Raw genomic sequence first — 19994 nt, 5'->3', positions numbered from 1 at the left:
ACACACACACACACACACACACACACACACACACATTTATGTAAACTTATTTTGTCATTTAAATTTTTCCAGAGAGAAAACGCTTGGGAATTGGCCAGTCCCAAGAAATGAATACCCTCTTTCGTTTCTGGTCCTTTTTTCTCAGAGACCACTTCAATAAGAAAATGTACGAGGAATTTAGACAACTTGCTTGGGATGATGCAAAAGAAAACTACAGGTCAGATGGTTTCCACAAAATGTTGTTTTGAATTTTTCATTTCATGTAGAAGATGACGTCTTCAGATAATACTGATGTGTTCTGAATAAACTAACATCATTCTTAAAAGAGGCCTTATTGAAGCATCTTCATTCCCAGATGCCTTCTTTAATAATGGCTAGGGTTTTATTTAAAACTTGTCAGGAAAAGTCAAGTAGATTTACTTGTAGTTCGATGGAGCGAAAGGAAGGGAATAATATGCATTTATCTGGTGTCTGCCTGTTGTGTGCCTGGCATGGTGCTAAGTGCTATCCAGATAGTATCTCAATTGTTCTCTCAACCACTTTGGAGGGCAGATGTGCTATTTTGATCCTCACTTTACAATCAAGAAAACTGAATCAGGCAGCAATTAACCAATTTGTTGTGGCAGATCTTTGTGCCTTTGTGCTTTGCCTTCTCTCCATCCCATACTTTGCTGCTTACAATAGGGTTTAGCCTGATACGGAAGAAGAACAATACCTTATACCAGCCTGGCTCTTCCATTACTTCCCAACATTCTTGGATCCAGGCTTTCATGCACAGGGATAAGCCAGAATCTAATTTTCCTGACATCCTCCTGATAACAGTCATTCTCAGAGTCTCAGCCAAGGGTAGGAATGAGAACTCTATTCTGTACACAGTGGCTTTGTCCCATCTAATCCTCAGACTGTGGTGCACCTAAGCCCATTGGCTTGCAGGAAAGTTAGAGCAGAGACACTAGATGAGTCTTCATATGCCCAGTGAGGTGGACAATGATGTTGGAAGTTGTATGCTTGTGCATATACAGAAACAAATATCATTTCACCTTGTTTCATTCCTCTTTACATTTCACTTCCTAAATAATGCCGTGATGGATATTTCTGTGTTGCTGTGTTCTAGACTAAGGCTTTTTAAACTTTTCCCACTCGTAATCCCTTTTCACCAGATGATCCCAGGTATATAGCTATACAAATCAAAAATTTACTGATAAAAAATTATAATTGTGCAATCCTTGCATTCAGTTATATAACCCCATGTTGGTTCATGACCTACAGTTTAAGAAACTTTGTTTTAGACTCATTTGGGAGTGATACATACTACTTATAGTAGATCAAATATATTCATTCATATTACTCTGTCACTACCTGCAGTTGGTTGGTCCAATCAGCCTTTGTGAAAGACAAAACCCAAATAACAAATAGTCCTTGAATCCAGAAGTTTCAGTCAACATCTAATGTGAAGAATTTAATTGTGTATTTATAGAAAGTAAACTAGTATGCAGAGTCCTAGGTCATATGGCTCCACAGTGTTCCTAGAACATTAAAAAGACATGGACATTTCCTATTGTCAACTTTTGCCTTCTCTTCCTAGGGAAGAAGCATGACTTTCTCATTTCCTTTCAGGAAGGAGGGGCTACTTGTAGTTCGGTGACAGAGTATGCAGGATAGTGTATGCAAGAATGGTATAGGGCAGGGCATATAGCTGTATATAGAAGCCAGAACTTTGCTTCTTATTACCTAGAAGAAAAGAGACAGCTGCCCCCACATACCTTGTATTTCAGTATAATACTGTTACAAATTAAATAACAAAGTTAAGTAGAAACTAACTTTAGATTTCATGATAGTAGCCTCAAATCACATTTTTCATTCTCCTGTTGAAATCCAGCTATGCCTACCTATTCTTGATGACTCTTGTCCTTGTCCTCCCTTTAGTTCACCTGCCATCTGGAGGAGTACAGGGGAGTACTTGAGCTGTTCACACAACTACCATGAAACCATTAAGACTTAGCTACAAATACAAAGGAAAATATTGTATAGAAATTTACATTCCAAAAATCAGCTATGCTAATAGCTGCTTCATCCTTTTACTTGGATTATCATTATTAATGCTCCTCTTCATTTGTTGTAAGTTAGTGAGTTGATTATATTATCATTGAAAAAAACAAATTCAACAATTGAATGTTTATCTCTCACCTTCCTCATCCCCTTTTAGATATGGGTTAGAATGTCTGTTCAGGTTTTATAGTTATGGACTGGAAAAAAAATTCAGACAAGAGATCTTCAAGGATTTCCAAGAAGAAACCAAAAAAGATTATGAATCAGGTATGAAAGCTTACTCTTTCTCATGTTTGAAATTTGGGGGTGATCCTAGTAGTGAATAGATAGAGTATAATAGTTAAATTTTTTAGGAGCATGAAAATCCAGGACTTCTTGGGTTGAGCTTGATAGAAGGATAGAAATGCCATGTGAAGGTCTTTGTCATGTAATTGCCTCCCTGAATTGCTGAAAAATGACAGATGCTGTTGATAATGAGGCAGGGTGATGTTGGTTGGAATGTTATAGCCACTCCTTGAGTGAAGCACATGGACATTTTTGAAGTTGTGTTATCAAGATGTTATTAATATGTTCAATATGTTAATCATAGCATCTGGTCCAGTATAGTAAGTGTAATTTTTGTGTATATTGTTCTGTTAACAGGTCAGCTGTATGGACTAGAAAAGTTTTGGGCTTATCTAAAATATTCCCAATCTAAGACTCAGTCTATTGACCCAAAACTTCAGGAATACCTCTGTAGTTTTAAGAGGTTAGAAGACTTCCGAGTTGATGTAAGTTTTAAAATCCTTCTCTGTAATCTTTTATTACATTTGGTTTTTGGTCTGGTGAGGATTATCAGGAACTTCCTTAAACTTTTATGTTATCCTCAATTTACTGAATGAAGTTGTGATGGGGCTGTTCTTTTATATGAAGATGGGTGGCTACTGTACTCTGGGCTCTGCTCAAAAACAGAAGGCATTAAGAGATCCTAAAGCAAAATGTTTTAAATAGTATGCCATGCTTTCTATTTTTACTTAATCAGTAATATTTTACATGTTTGAACAACATGTCTATTTTTGATTATCTTGAGCACCAATAGGAAAATATTTTAAAAATTTTAATCTTATTGAATCCTCTCCCAAGGGCGGTCTAGGCCAGTGGTTCTTAAACTTTATGGTTTTAACCTTTTTGGGTTTCCATAATATCTGTTCTTTTTTCTATCCTTCCAAAAGCCCACCAAACAGTTATTTAGAAACTGACAGTTGTGATGTTCATTATTACCTCTTTGGAGCTCTCTCCAGACTTCCCCAAGATACTTGGGACTCCCAAGTTTGAAACACTTGTGTGATGGTCCATGTCATGATTGGGGGGGAGGGGAAAGGAACAAAGCTCCTTATCCAAAGCTTTGTGGGCATGCTGCTGGAGGTCAGTGGCATGACTCCATTAGATAGAGGAGGGATGTGGAAGAATTATGGGATAAGCAAAAGAGAAGGCAGAGAGATGAAACTTGAGGTATCCCATGCTCCAAGAGATTTGGAAAGAAGGGGAGAAAGGAGACAAACTTTTGGGTCTCTCTTTTTGTGAACCTGTACTTAATGGCCCTGAGGTGGAATTGTTTGACAGGTCCCTCCATGACTGTGTTCCTTGGGGAGTGCCCTTCTGGGAAGTGGTAAAAGCCATTTTTCTCAAGTAGCCTGTCAGCCAGTGTTTTTGCAAAGCTGTTGTCCTGGTAATTCCTGTTAAATGTGAGCCAGGAACTTATGGCTTCTCTTAAACATTATTGTTAGAGAAGAGGGAAGGGGAGGCAGGGTGTGACTTAAGCCAAAATAAATTGTTAGCCTCACAGTCCAAATTCCAGGGACCCTCAAAAAATTGTTAGCCAGAATCATTGGGGTTTTGATTGGTTTTAGAGGTCTGGAGTCCTAAGAAGGCAAAGAGACTTGTTAGGACCACAAACAAGTTACTAGTGAATAGTAGAGCCTGATTTAGAAATCAGATTCCTCTTGCCCCCGGACCATGATTCTTTGACCTTTTTAGGTTGCCAGAATCCACATCTCTGGTTATTTAAACCATATTCCCTTTGTTCATACACAGCCTCCTATTAGTGAGGAATTTGGGAGGAAAAGACATTCTTCAGCTTCTACTGGTGAGGAAAGTAGTCGCCGTAGACCTCCGTCCAATTCTTCTTCAAAGCCACTCAATGCTGCCAAACCTCCTGCTACCCACCAGCCTCAGGTCCCAATAAACTCTCCCCGAAGGAACGCTTCACAGGAGTCCATTGACAATTTACCCCAGAATGGCGCTGCCTCAGAATCAACAGACGGCGAGATGCCCGAGAAATAGACTCTTGTGAAAGCTGTTTGCCCTTGAAATCAGCATTTACATCAGTATTTTATTTCAAGGATCTTTGGGGAAAATGTTTTCATGCTTGATTGTGGGGGTTGGAACAAAGAAAGGGGAGACAAAGGGTAGCATCTCCTAACACGAGAAATTCCAAACTTTTCCCCTAATTTCTAGTGAAATAGGTTAGGTTTGGGGACCTTCAATAGAGATCCTCTAGTAATGTCTTTTGGTTTCAGTATTTCTGTCTTAGAGCTATTGTTTACAAAAACTGCATTCCCTTATTACATGCAACAAAAAAAATTGGAATGCCTTACATTTCAGCTCATGCTTCTTAAAGAAGAGAGAGTTTGTTTTATTCACCTCAGCCATAGAGCTTTCTTCACCCATTTTCCCCATTATCAACTAATATTTGTACTTATCAGAGACAAAGGAAGATTACGTGTGTATATTTTAAATTCAGAAAGAGGATCTGAAGCAATATGTTCACTCCCAGATATATAAATATTAAAGGAAACCTTTTTTACACAAGTGACAGTACATGGGAGGACCTGCAGTTACATTGAAGTGTACGCACTTTGGGTGCTGGGCTTTTGCTTTTTGGTGTGTATGTTTTTGGGGGTGGGGGTGGGAAACTCATATTCAGGATCTCCATAGTTAGTGTTGTGTTGGGTATGAAGTTGACATCTATCTGCTGGTTAAGTTTTAGGAGAGATTTGCTTTTTAAATTGATTCTTATATATGAACTTGAGCAAGTAATTGAAAACTGGGTTAGGGCTGATTTGAGTATTGTCCTAAATTCATTAAATCTTGCACTACTTTATAAATACATCTGCTGTTTATACATTTGCAGGTGGGTAATACGACAGTCAGATTATCCTCAATTTAAGAGGTATTTTGTTTTTCCATTTTGTTTCTTTTAATCCTTATTTTGTGCTCATAAAGTGTTTACAAGAGAGTTATAGCAGATTGATTTCTAATTTTTTCTTTTTTTTTTTCTTTTTTTCTTTTTTTTTCTTTTTTTTTTTTTTTGCCATTTCAACTGATGTAAATGATAGTTTCAGTTTATTTTGTGGGAAATTAAAAAATAAAGCACTCATTCTGAATTGATTCTGAATTGATTTTTAATTTTTTTTTCTGTTAAGAGGTATATTTATTTGAAAGCTGGAATTTAAAATTTTTGTTAAGGGGATAACTTTTCATTCTGTGAGAGTTAAATCTTAATGGCAACCTTGTGATAAATCCATTTTTACATTTAACAGTTTGATTCAAATACATTTTGGTGTTTTACAAGCAACTGGATGTCTAACACTGAATTCTTTATTGTCTTATGGGGTGTGGATTTTGTCTTTTTCTTGTCAGACAACACTGAAATGTGTTACACTCCCTTTGGGTGGTAGGTAAATAAGAGGGTGATTCATCAATGATGAATGTCCCTTAACTTAGTGTCCATTTTCAAAGACAACTTCAGTGTGCTACCTTTCAGGGGCTAATTTTTGTAATTTGGTGCCTTTAAATAGGGGGAAGTTGTCTTAACTTGTTTTTTTTTAACCTTTCAAAGAACAAGTTATACCAGGAAATGGTTGGTTATCATACCATGCAGTTTTAGTGGGTTAGACTAATTCTCTCTTCCCCCTGCAACCCAATAGTATGTAAGCTCCTTGAGGGCAAGGACTGTCATTTAAAAATCTTTGTACTCCAGCTCCTAGCACGTAGCTGGCACTTAATAAATGTTGGTTGAATTACACTGAATAGAATTATGAATGTATTTTTACTTTTGAAGTAGATGTGAAATTCTGGCTTAAAAAAACAACAACAAAAAACTTTGAAACAAAATTGTATGCAGCTAATTTGAGAAGTGGCCGATTTTTATTACCAAAAATGGACTGACATTTAAAAAAAATCATTACCATTCATCTTTTGGTAAATAGATTTTTAAAACCCATGTAAAATCTGAGATGATGCATGGAAATAACAATTAAAACTTGCAGTTAGAATGTTTATATACATAGACACACATGCGTATATATACATACAAAAGATTTAAAATGCTCATTATTCAAGGAAATGTGTTCATATTTAGTTTATATCATTTAAGGTATAACTTCTCAGAATTTTATAAAATTCATGTTTTGTTAGAAACAGTGATTAGGAACTCTTGAACACATCCAGAGAAGTTTTTTCAAATTAAGCTCAGGTTATATCAATATTTATAAAAATTAAAATGTTTTTCTATTATTATGAAAATAGTTTTGACCTCAAGAGCCTCCCCCTAGACAGATGCACAACTTTTGGGAGAGGTCTTCTAGTTGACACAGTTATATAACTCCACTTTTTGTAGTATTAAATTTGTTCTTAAATTATCTAGAAAATTTTCCATATTGACCCATGTCCCCTCAAATATATAGCCAACTGAGATATTGGTCTAAATCCAGGTTATCAAGATATATTTGGGGACAAGTAATGTCAACCAATTTTTTAAAAATACTGTGAAACTCTTCAGTGACTTTTGCAAATTATCCAATTAGATACAAAGAGGAATACTTTTGTGAGGCAGGGGTATCTGTAGCAGCTGCCTCTTAACCATTTGTCACATCTCAGCATTAAAAAGCAATGGCTGTAATGTCTGCTTCACTAAAGTGTTAACACTAAAGCACTGGCACATTTGGCAATTAAAATAATTTGCGGTATTATTGAAATATTTCAAAATTGTGGATAGGGGATTTTGGCTAGAGCTTTAGCTCTAAACTTCTTGAGAGACTTGGAGAAAATGGGGATTCTTAGAATCCCTGTCCTTGGATACTTTAAAAGGTAAGGTTGCTTATCTAGTTTCAGAAAAATAAACAAATTGCTATAAAGGAACTACCAAAGGCAAGTATGGGGAAAGAACCAACAAAAATCTTTGATCCACATGGATTTATAGGTGAATTTTCCTAAAGATTTTAAAGAATTAGTACCTATATTCTGTATGGGAATATTTCTTTTTTTTTTTAATAACTTTTTATTGATAGAATGCATGCCAGGGTAATTTTTTACAGCATTATCCTTTGCATTCACTTCTGTTCCGATTTTTCCCCTCCCTCCCTCCACCCCTTCCCCCAGATGGCAAGCAGTCCTTTACATGTTGAATGGGTTGCAGTATATCCTAGATACAATATATGTGTGCAGAACTGAACAGTTTTCTTGTTGCACAGGGAGAATTGAATTCAGAAGGTATAAATAACCCGGGAAGAAAAACAAAAATGCAAGCAGTTTATATTCATTTCCCAGTGTTCCTTCTCTGGGTGTAGCTGCTTCTGTCCATCTTTGATCAATTAAGGCTCTCTTTATCGAAGAGATCCACGTCCATCAGAATACATCCTCAAACAGTATTGTTGTTGAGGTATATAATGATCTCCTGGTTCTGCTCATTTCACTCAGCATCAGTTCATGTAAGTCTCGCCAGTATGGGAATATTTCTTAATAAACTACTTATATAAATCAGAAAAACAGCACAGCATAAAGCAAAAACAATAGTAGACTAATATTTGTGAAAGGAAATTTCATTGGTTTTAAATCCTGGCATAAAGGCCATAGTGATATATTCAAAACATTTCTCACTGTGGTCCAGTTGGATTTATATCAGCGCTGGATGGCAAGTAGATAGTTCATCGTTAAGCAATCATGTTAAAAAAAGCAAAAATGTGCAAAGCCCCATCAACAGGTGTAGAAAATGGTCTTTTGAAAATTATACAATACTCAGAATAAAGTCAAAGTTTAGTTATAGAAAGAATTGGTAACCAATTTAAAGCCAAATCCAGTGGGGGTGGGATGTGTTGGGAAAAGGTGATATAAAGATAAAAGACACTTTTTTCTTTAAAGTACTAAGGGAAAAACAAGGAAGGGTCAGAGTCATCGGATGTTGAGAGTTTTCACACTTTTGATTTCAAACTTTAAAATGACCTTTAATTTAAAGCAGTCTTTAGGTTTGTAGTAGTCCACATATGAAATGGAAACTTCCACACAAGACTTGTTCAGTACTAGGTATTTTACACATACTTCCCTTTATTGGTTTTCCTTTTCCTGTCCTAAAGTTTTGGAAAAGAATGTTCAACTTCTGAAAGTCCAATTTTCTTGATTTCTTGCACAAATGCATATATGTAACATCTTAAAAGTTTTAGTGTGATTTTACACTACAGCTTACACAAATCTTATGCTCAGATTTTTCAAGCATCCTGTATTTTGATAACTGAATATTAAAAAAATATAAAAATTTTTAATATTTTTTATATTCACTTTTAATGAAAACATTTCTCTATCTGCAAAATCTAAGGTAAAGTAGTAGACTTGCTCTCCTCACAGTGGCCTTTCTACCTCATGTTGATGCCCAAGTTTGGGTCCAGGTAACCTGAATACTTCTGAAAGCACCATGTTGGGGTTAGAACGGAAGGATCTTTTTGGATCGCCATGGCCTGAATGCCCAAGGACTCAGAGAGGGGTGCTGAGCTCGGGTGGCTGGAGGAAGCATCAGATTCCAGTTTTGAGAAGAGCTGAGTGTTAACATTCTGTCCCAGCTGAGACAAGGGATAGGAGTACTGCAAATAGGAAACAAAAATAGAGGCTGCATCAGTACTGTGTTTTAAGAAATGCAGAATGGAGAAGCCTAAGCAATTACAGGAGTTGCTTGCTGTGGGGGGGAAGAAGCAAAACCTATGATAACACGCACTGAATCCGTGACTGTATTGTAATTGGGAAGAGCAATCCCACACCAAAAAGTCAAGTCAGTGTTTCAGAAATTTCACAGAATCATCATGGTCCCATGAGAAGACACTCATTTGTAGGGCACACTACACATATTTTCAGATTTTTCTTTTGAAATATCATAGAATGCCTATGGGAGGGAAATTTTAATGATGTTAAAAAAAAAAAAAAAGCTAAAAATAAGAAGCTATTTTAAAATAAACTGGATACCACACATGGCAGGTTGGCCCCAGAAGCAAGTTACTTCTTTCTGGAACTTAGATGAACCTGTTATCTTATATACGATTGTACCTATAAGATTGGAGGAGAATTGTAGATTTTACTACTACCTCCTTTCTTTTTTTTCCCTCCTTGCCCTATATTATGTATGTTTTGAGAGAAAATGGGAGATGCCAGGGGTTGGCACAAGAAATACATTAAATTGGTTAGAAGACTCTGAGTGATCAGTCTTTAAATTTGGTCTGCAGCTTCCAAGCTGTATTGATTCTTAACTATAAATTCCCTGAAATGGTAAAGGGATTCAATTGGTGATCCTAAATTAGAACCCACTGTTTGCTGTAATCAAGTCCATTTAAATGCATTAAATGCATTACGTAAAAAAGGAAATCTGCCTTTCTGTAGAAATAAATGGATTGAGAGAATAGTTAAAGAAAGGCTAGCCTTACTCTTTTTGCAGTTGGAAGGTGTGATAGCTTCTCATGACATCCTGATCTCTGCCGTTTAGGTTAAGGGCCAGGCCATCTCCCACATGAGACTTTGCTTGAACTAACTCCAGCTCCCCCATTCAAAATTACCCCGGGCATATTTTATACCTGCTTTTCTGCATATAGTCCCAGGACCTAGCACAAGTGCCTGGTGCGTAGTAGGCATTGAAGAAAGTATTTAGTGATGCTGGAGGGGGGCTGAGCCAAGGTAGAAACTCGAGCGCTCCCAAACAACTTTAATTAATGCCTCAAAACAGATTCAGGAGTAGCAGCCGCCACAAAAGGACGGCATGCGATATTTTCTAGCCCGAGACAGCTTAGGTCAGCAGGAGAGGTCATTTGTACCAGGATGAGAGTGGTGTGCTGGCTTCGTCCCAGCAACCTTGGGAGTGACTGAAACAATGGCGGCGGCGGCTGCTTCCAGAACTCGGCCCACAAGGGGGATGGAAACCTGGCCAGAAGAAGAATCCCTTTGCTGGCATTGAGCACTGGACTCAGTTGCATTGCCCATCCTTAGATCTGGGTTGCAGCTGCAATGCAAGGAGGAACACAGCACTGCAGAGCTTGTGGCTTCATGGGAGTGGGAACCCTGGTGACAATTCCAGGGCAGAAATGAATGCTTGTGGTCAGACGGACTAGGAGAATGGTAAATATGCCTCAGATCATACTACCCTGCAAGAACTAAAAGCTCAGAAACCCCCAGGAACAGGACCCTCAGGACTCCTCAGTAAACAGCTGCACAGAAAACCTAAAGCTTGGGGAGCAGCCCACCTTTATTTTCATTTTTGTTGAAGGCCCATCTTTTTTATTGAAACTTTTTATTTTTCAAAACATGCTTGGATAATTCTTCGACATTAACCCTTGCAAAACCTTGTGTTCCAATTTTTTCTTCTTTTCCCCTATTCCCTCCCCTAGATGAGCCCAAATTTAATATAAAATGAAGTCAAGAAACAGGTGGGGGAAATGGGCAAACAGCACCACCAGCCAAAAGATTCTGGTTATAGAAAGTTATTGTGGTGACAAGAAAGATGAAAACAAACTCAGAAATTCTAAGACAGCAAAGTCAAAAACAGCTGCATTTAAAGCTTCGAAGAAAAATGTGAATTGGTCTCGGGCCCAAAAGGAATTCCGAGAAGAGAGAAACAAAGATTTTAAAAATCAGTAAGAGGTAGGAAAAATACTGGGGGAAAAAAATGATTGATACAAGAACAGCATGAAAAAAGAGTCAACAACTTGATTAGGAAGTCACAAAATAACTGAAGAAAACACCGTAAAAGCCCCAGAATAGGCCAGATGTTTAAAAAAAAAAAAAACAAAATACAAAAATCCAAATTAAAAGAAGAACTTGAAAAGCCACATGGAAAAAGATGCACAACAATTAATAGAAGAACTAAACTTAAAAACCAGAATTGACCACATGAATAAGGAGGTATAAAAACTCACTGAAGAAAATAATTCCTTAAAAATTAGAATTGAGAAGGAAATGTGAAATATCTTACTGGAAAAATAATTGACCTGGAGATCAAAGAGATCAAAGAGAAATGAAAATTATTGGACACCTGAATGCCATGATCAAAAAAAGAAGCCTAGACCTCATCCTTCAAGAAATAATTAAGTAAAACTGCCTTGATATTCTAGAACCAAATAAAATAGAAATTGAAAAAAAATCTAATGATGACTTCCTGAAAGAGGTCCCCAAATAAAAACTTCCAAAAGTATTATAGTCAAATCTCATAGCTTCCCAAGTCAAGGAGAAAAATACTGTAAACAGCTAAAACAAAAACAAAACAAAACAAACAAAAAAAACCCCAAATCAAAATTCAAATATGGAACCAAAATCAGAATAACAAGTTCAGCAGCTTTGAAGGATCAGAGGGCATGGAATATGATATTCTAGATATGATATATGGATTATAACTAAGATTCTCATATACAACAAAACAGTATGATCTATGGGGAGGGAGGGGAAAGGGGGAATGGGGGAGCAGAGAGAAGAGTGAATATTCAATGAAATAGACTTTCAAGCTTTCCTGATGAAAAGACCAGGGCTAAATAGAAAATTTAACTTTCAAATGCAAGACTTAAAAAAAGCATAAAAAGATAAATAGGAGAGAGAAATCTTAAGGGATTCAAAATTAAACTATTTTCCAACTTAGGAAAATTTTACTTGTAACTCTTAAAACCTTTCTCATTATTAGAGCAGGTAGGTTATAAAATTTTGCATACCTTTTGACCAAGCAATACCACTACTAGGTCTACATCCTAAAGAAATAAAAAGGGAAAAGGACCTATATGTACAAAATTATTTTTAGTAGTTTTTGGGGTAGCAAAGAATTGGAAATTAAGGGAAATTGGGGAATGGCTGGATAAATTATAGTACAAGATTGTGATGGGATATTATTGTGCAATAAGAAATAAGCAAGGTGCTCTCCGAAAAACCTGGGAAGACTATTACATAGACTGATACAAAGTGAAATGAACAGAATCAGGAGTAATAATATTGTATAGATGATTAATTGTGAAAGACTTAAGCTATGCTGATCGATACAATGATCAATTCTGAAAGCTAATATGAAAAATTATATACATCTCCAAAGAAAGAACTGATAAAATCTGAATGCAGATTGAAACATACTTTTTTAAAAAAAACTATCTTCATTTCTATACCTTTGCTATAAAAGTACATTTTGCATGACTGCACATATATGCTTATCGAATTGCTTGCCTTCTCAATGAGAGAGGAAGAAAGAAAGGGAAGGGTAAAAATTTAGAACTCAAAAGTTTTTTTTTTTAAATGTTACATATTGTTTTCACAAGAAATTGGGGGGAATTGAAATACTAAATAAACCTCCCAAAATTGTTAATTGATTGAGTAAAGATATAACATTTTGGTATATTTTTGTACCATTTTCATGAAATTAATGGATCTTGTGGCTAGACTCCTTTCTTTTCTGCTCTCAAGATTATTTTGCATTTTTATTTCTTCATGTTGCCTTACAACGCTTGGCACAATGCTTAAACGTATTTCAGACACATTTACTGACTGATCTTTGCCAGAAGTGTCAAACTCTTAGGGCTTGCAAAACTATTGAACCATATTAAAAATTAATAAGAATAATCATAAAAACTTAAAAACCATAAAAAGCAAAAAGTGGGAAATGTTCAATAAAATAAAAACACAACAAAATTCACATAATATTAATCTGTGGTACTTATAAGGCAAAATATGGGTTTCAATTTTTTTTTTAGTTTTATTTTTGTTATTTATTTTTTTAAATAACTTTTTATTGACAGAACCCATGCCAGGGTAAGTTTTTACAACAGTATCCCTTGCACTCGCTTCTGTTCCAATTTTTCCCCTCCCTCCCTCCACCCCCTCCCCTAGATGGCAAGCAGTCCTATATATGTTAAATAGGTTACAGTATATCCTAGATACAATATACGTGTGCAGAACTGAACAGTTCTCTTGTTGCGCAGGGAGAATTGGATTCAGAAGGTATAAATAACCCAGGAAGAAAAACAAAAATGCAGCAGTTTATATTCATTTCCCAGTATTTTTTCTTTGGGTGTAGCTGCTTCTGTCCACCCTTGATCAATTGAAACTGAGTTAGATCTTCTCATTGTGGAAGAAATCCACTTCCATCAGAATACATCTTCAAACAGTATCGCTATTGAGGTATATAATGATCGCCTGGTTCTGCTCATTTCACTTAGCATCAGTTCATGTAAGTCTCGCCAGTCCTCTCTGTATTCATCCTGCTGGTCATTTCTTACAGAACAATAATATTCCATAACATTCACATACCACAATTTATTCAGCCATTCTCCAATTGATGGGCATCCATTCATTTTCCAGTTTCTATCCACTACAAACAGGACTGCCACAAACATTTTGGCACATACAGGTCCCTTTCCCTTCTTTAGTATCTCTTTGGGGTATAAGCCCAGTAGTAACGCTGCTGGATCAAAGGATCTGCACAGTTTGATAACGTTTTGAACATAGTTCCAAATTGCTCTCCAGAATGGCTGGATGTGTTACAGTTCCACCAACAATGCATCAGTGTCTATGGGTTTCAATTTGAATTTGACATGATCTTTCCTATAACTCTTTAAGATGCTGCTGTCACTCATCTTTTATGAATGAAGAAACAGACTTCATGGGAGTTCACAGGGAGGGTCTTTAAGCAGGATTTGGACCCCCTTGATGTTTGGCTCAAAATCCTGGAAGCTAGGTAGTTCAGTGATGGGAAGCTGCTCTTGGACTTGGGAAGACACCTGCTAACTGACCACTTGATCTCTGCCTCAGTTTCCTCCTCTGTAAAATGGGGATAATATTAACTCCCATTTCTCAGCATTGATGGGACTATCAAAAGGAAACACTTTGCCAGCCTTAAAGTGCAAACGTTAACTATTATTATTTTTTAAATTTCCCATACAATATGCTTTTCTTTTCATTGATTACACACTGTTATCTCATCCCATAGAGTAAGAGCAGAAAGGGTCCCAGGAGAGCATCTTGTACGCCATCTTTATTTTACAGCTGAAGGAACAGTGTCATTAAATGAATTTCCCGATCGTAAAGATAAATGGGAGAGGTTGGATTTTTTAAAACTGATTCCAAATCTAGCAACCCTACTACTCCATCATTTCCTGAAACTCTTCTCAAGCTGTTATTTCATTGCATATTATAAAATTCCACAATGCTTTGCATGAAGTGTAGGGCTTAAAAAAAAAATATTTATTAAATTAAATCTAATTTCTGATTATAATGATACTGAGGATGTAACATGTCATATCGCCACTAGATGGCAGAAAGAACCAGACAACTGTTGCTTAGTGAAAACAGTATTTTTATGATTGATTGGTATGATGCCATCTTGTGATGGTTACACAGAGTGAAGAGGTTGTGGAAGGGTAAGATTGATTTTTTTTAAAAAAGATTGCTGTGGCCAAAAAATTCTTTATTCACCAGCCAACTTGAAGCTTAGTTTATGTATTTATTAAATCATTTGAACTGATTAAAAAACATAAAAATGTAAATAATCTGGGAATAAAAGAATATATACACATCCAAATGAAACAGTACTCTCAACCCAAGAATGCTTGAATATGTTTATCATCCTTGTGCATACAACTAAACTTATCATCTAGCCAGGTTATTCCTGTTTAGACTTCTGCTTTGTCACTTTAAGAATGAATGTCTGTAACAGCATCCACTGTATTTTGTATGTGACTGACCCCTAAGTTAGTCACCCTCCTCCCCCCCACTTCCACATTTATATTTCCTTAGGATCTTAGAAGCAACTTCTATCTTGTTACTGGTTCGGATTATTAGTAAATGGCACTAGTCTTTAAAACATGCATTTTTCTATGCTTCATTTAACATTTGTTTCAAATGTGCATAGTTAATTTTTGCTTTAAGGGTAATCTCATGAATTCCTGGTGTTTTCTGCCATGGGGCATCTTTATACTTAATTTCAAAACAATTCACAAACATGAACTTTCCTAAGAACAGACAAGGCAAGGAGTCATACTAAAGACGTGTTTAAGTAACTTGCTCAACCAGATTACTAAGTTTAAGCAAATGGCTTAGTCATATAGGAAGTTTAGACCAAGACTATTTTCCTAGTTTGTGTTAAAACCAGAATCCCTTGCCTATAAAAATTACTAAAGAGACTCAGTTATCATGGCTTTTCTGGCATTACAAAATTTGTCAGCAAAAAGTATGTCACAAAGATCTAGGTCACGTGTTTGTAACCTATGGCATTCTGGTGAAGACTTTCTTAGAAAAATGTTTTAAAAATCATAAATGAAGGAAATGCAAAATTTTTTAAAGGTTAGTGAAAATAAAAGATGTAGTTCTTTAACTATCCAAGATCATAGATACTCCCTGAAATTCAGCATTTGTGGAGTCCATATTAACCTCTGTTCCAGGTACAATTTTTGAATCTCTAAGAACCAAATGAAATAGTGAAAAAAGGTCCTGGTACTTTTAAAAATAATTGAAAAATGTCTTTTTATGAGGTGCTTCTCTCTATGGAATCAGGAAGAGAAGAAGTATGTGTTTTGTCTCTGACTGAGGATTCTAGAGAGGAAGGAAGGGGGGAGAAGATGAGGTGAATCTTTGTGATCAGAGCTATCTTACATGTTATGTATAAAGATACATTTTAGAACTCTGTGAAGTTTCTGTGAAAAATGGCAAGAGCAGTGTGTTTTAGAAAGATTGTTTCTGTGATTGCTGAAGAAAGGACCAAGAAAAAGGACTAGTTTGTTTCCTGGGAGACTGAATTGAACTTTTTTTTTTCATTTATACAGGTAGTTTTCTCCCTGGGAAGTTTCTTAAACCAGTGAAATCACTGGTCCAATCTTTTGCATTCTATCACTTGAAGAGAAACATAAAGACTCTTTAAGAAACTTTCATCAGTATTGGGAGTAAATTAATTTCTGTGGGTGATGTGAACTATTATTGTTCTGACGACTGAAGGTTACTCTGTGAAATTTTATATAGCCAAAAATACAATAAATAGTTATTATTTTTGCTTTTGTTAATAAATTGTATATAACTCTGGATATTGTTGGGAAGGAAGGCTTCTCCAGATCATATGATCATTTATTTAATATTTAATGACTTGGTTTTTTTGATTGATAAATTATTGCAAAAGGCTACATTTTTATTAATGAGAAAGCAAATATCAGATCATATCTCTGGATCACTCTAGACTCATTCAAAAAATCAGTAGAGGGCTGAACTATAAGACTGGCCACACCTCCATCTATTAATTTCCCTACAAGTGGGGGTTTGGTCCCTGATAAATTCCCTCAGATTATCTTCTTGACTTTCTGTAGAGTCATAAGCTTGTATTTTAAAGCTTAGCATTCCCATTTTTTTGTTTTGAATCAATTGGGGAAGATGCAGAATAGAAACCATTCATCGAATGGCATGTGCAAAGTGAAGAGCTGGAGGAGTGGAGGCTGCATTAGCAGGGCTACCACCTTGGGAAGAAGGAAGAAATCACAGTGGGAGAAGAAAGTGGCATTTCTATCATAGCAAGCTAGGGCTGGAACTACTGTTGGAAAAAGGCTGTTCTCCAGAGAGACAGAGACAAGAGAAGGGAGGGAGAAAAAAAGGAAGGGAGGGAGGGAGATAGATACAGAGAGGGACAGAAAGGGTGAAAGGGAGAGAAAAAGAGATAGAAGGAGAGGGGGGAGTCAGAGAGAGACAGACAGAAAGGGGGAAAGGGAAAAAAGAGAGAGAAGGAGAGGGGGAGAGAGAGAGAAAGAGGGATGAAAGGAGAGAGAAGGAAGGAAGGGGGAAAGAAACAGAAAAAAACAGACACAGAAAGAGAGACAGAGAGAGAGACACACAGAGAGAGAGAGAGAGAGAGAGAGAGAAAGGAGGGAGAGAAAGAGAGGGATGAAGGGAGAGAGGAGAGAGAAGAAAGGAGGAAGGGGAAGAGAGGGAGAGAGACAGAGACAGAAATACAGAGATAGAGACAGAGACAAACACACAGAGAGACAGAGAGAGAGAGAGAGGAGGGAGAGAAAGAGAGGGATGAAGGGAGAGAGAAGAAAGGAGGAAGGGGGGGAAGAGAGGGAGAGAGACAGAGACAGACAGAGACAGAGACAGAAATGTAAATGTGTTTTTCCAAACATTGTTCATTAAGAATTTATTTTTTAGTGGAGGCTTTCATCACTTCACAAACTCCATTGGTTCCCTTTTATTTCTAGGACCAAGCATAAGATTCTTGGTTTGATTTTTTTAAAGCCCTCCTCACAGCTGGGCCCCTTCCTACCTTCCCAGTCTTCTCACACAGCCCCGGTACAGTGAGCTCCAGCGATGTCCGCCTTCCTTAGGCTGTCCCTCTCATAAAGACTCTCCTCACCAGCACCAATTCCTTTTCATTTGGTGTCCGCTCTGCCTGGGAATTCTATGGACTATTCTGCCTGCTGACTTCCCACCTTTCATAAAGGGCTTTTCCTTGATCCCTCCTTCTGCCTACTGTCTTCCATCTCAGAAACCTCCTATTTAGCCTTTATATAGAAGGTACGCAATGAGGAAGAGACAAAGTGGCTAGAACACTGGGTCTGGAATCCCACCTTACTCTTTATACTAGCATGTGACTTTGAGCAAGTAATTACTTAAACTTGCCTCAGTTTCCTCAACTGTAAAATTACCTTTAGGTGCCAATAGTACCTGCCTTGCAGAGTTATTGTGAGGGGTCACATGAGATAATATTTTTAAAGTGCTTAGCTCAGTGCCTGACACATAGTAAGCATCATATAAATCATTATTGTGAGGGGATGGGTAGCATGTCTCATCATGAGTCCTCTGGGATTGTGGTTGGTCATTAGATTATGATCAGAGTTTCTAAATCTTCCAAATTTGTCTTGACAATATTGTTGTCATTGTATAAATCGAAGCAGCCCTGCAGGGTTCCTGGTGTAAATCCAACCTGGGCATTGTGTATAATCTTTATAACAAATATTTTAAAAACTTTTTTGCATCAATATTCACTGAGGATATTAGTCTACAGCTTTCTTTCTCTGTTTTCACTCTTGGTTTAATTGTTGAGACCTCATTTTTTTATAGAAGGAATTTAATCCCTTTTTTATTTTTTCAAACACTTTATATAATATTGAAATCAATTTTTAATGTTTGATAGAACTTTTTTCTCCATCTGGCCTTGGGGTTTTTCTTTTGGGAGTTTACTTGAGACTTGTTCAATTTCTTTTTCAGAAATTGGGTTATTTAAATCAATTAATCAGTTCAGTCAATAAACATCTATTATGAGCAATATGAGATGATTGATGATACAATAGATACAGCATTGGGTCTAGAGTCAGGAAAACCTGAGTTCAAATTCAGCCTCAGACATTATTAATTAGTTTTGTGATTCTGGGCAAACCACTACTGTATCTTTTCCCAGAAAACCTCATGGATAACATTGATGTGGTGTCTTCCATAGGATCATGAAGTGTCAAACAGAATTCAACCACATGTAGCAGAAATCCTGTAGTTCTTGTTCTGTTAATCTGAGCATTTAATGATTTTTTAAAAATAAATCTTCATCCATTTGATTTAGATCGTCAGTCTGATTGACATATGATTGGGTGAAATATTTCTAACAATTTATTTGTTCTTCCTTAGTTTCACTTTTATTTCTGATGCTGGTAATTTTAAAAAATCAAATTAACTAAAGATTTATCTATTTAAAAAAATTAACCAGCTCCTAGTTTTATTTCTAATTGAATTTTTGTTTTTGTTCTTTTGCTTTCAATTTTGTTCATCTCTTTGATTTTCAGAATTTCTCTTTTGGTTTTTAATTGGGGTTTTAAAACTTTTTTAGTTCCATATTCAATTCATGGAGCTGTTTTTTTTTTCCTTTTTTATCAATGAAAATTTTTAGAGAGAAACATTTCCTACTAAGGACTGTTTTGGTTGCATATCCACAATTTTGGTCTATTGTCTCGTCATTATCTATAGATAATGTGGAAACTACATTTTTATTTCCATGATTTGACCTCCATTTTTAAAAGATTAAATTAGTTAATCTTTAATTGATTTTTAGTTATTTCTTTAGCAGCCCTTTATTCAGTATCATTTTTCTTCCATTGTAGCCTAATAAAAAGCCATTTTTGTATTTGTAATTTGTAATGTTTTTGAATTTTGTAATGTTTTTGTACCCTAATAGAACAGTTTTCAAAGAATAGTCATAGGACCCCTAAAGGTTCCTAATATACTTTTAGGGATTCTGCAAAGTCAAAAAACTGTTTTCACAATTATACTAACTTGTTTTTTTGTTTGTTTGTTTGTTTTTTGCCATTTTCGATTATTCTCCCAAGAGTGGCTAACAGATTTCCAGAGGCTACAAAATCCAGTGAATTGAAGATTTAATTGTAAACATGAAGACTGAGTTAATACCTCTTCCGTAAAATCGTACTTGTAGCTTAATAGATGAAGTTAACTGATATGGCTGGACTTTCTGTTTTGCTTGTATTTCTGTGTCAACATCAACTTCAGCAGTGCTTGGTCATAAGCACAAGTGGTGTTGAAATATTCAGTGTTGGATTTTTTAAATTAATATAATTTATTCTGGAAAAAATTCATTGCCATTTGCCCCCAGGGTGCAAAAACAGTGGTGGGTAAAATAGCTGGTGCCTTAGTAACAGTCAAGGAGATCA

General features: G+C 36.2%; 1 protein-coding gene across 4 annotated transcripts in view; it reads left to right on the top strand.

Annotated features, from left to right (window-relative positions):
• The window catches only part of LARP1B (La ribonucleoprotein 1B), a 96222-nt gene extending 76459 nt beyond the window's left edge, over positions 1-19763 (top strand). For 2 of the 4 annotated variants that reach the window (XM_051966495.1, XM_051966496.1), the window contains 4 exons: positions 73-217; positions 2207-2316; positions 2692-2819; positions 4123-5665. In XM_051966495.1, coding sequence (XP_051822455.1) covers positions 73-217; positions 2207-2316; positions 2692-2819; positions 4123-4371 — 632 coding nt within the window. In that variant the 3' untranslated portion in view covers positions 4372-5665. Of the gene's footprint in view, positions 1-72; positions 218-2206; positions 2317-2691; positions 2820-4122; positions 5666-19655 lie in introns of those variants that run through there. The other 2 variants (XM_051966497.1, XM_051966498.1) reach the window with 2 other exon arrangements.
• The last annotated feature ends 231 nt before the right edge of the window (positions 19764-19994 follow it).

Source organism: Antechinus flavipes, chromosome 6, assembly GCF_016432865.1.
Source record: "Antechinus flavipes isolate AdamAnt ecotype Samford, QLD, Australia chromosome 6, AdamAnt_v2, whole genome shotgun sequence".
NCBI lineage: Eukaryota > Metazoa > Chordata > Mammalia > Dasyuromorphia > Dasyuridae > Antechinus > Antechinus flavipes.
The sequence above is the reverse complement of the archived record's forward strand: the minus strand, read 5'-3'. Positions and strand labels throughout refer to the sequence as shown.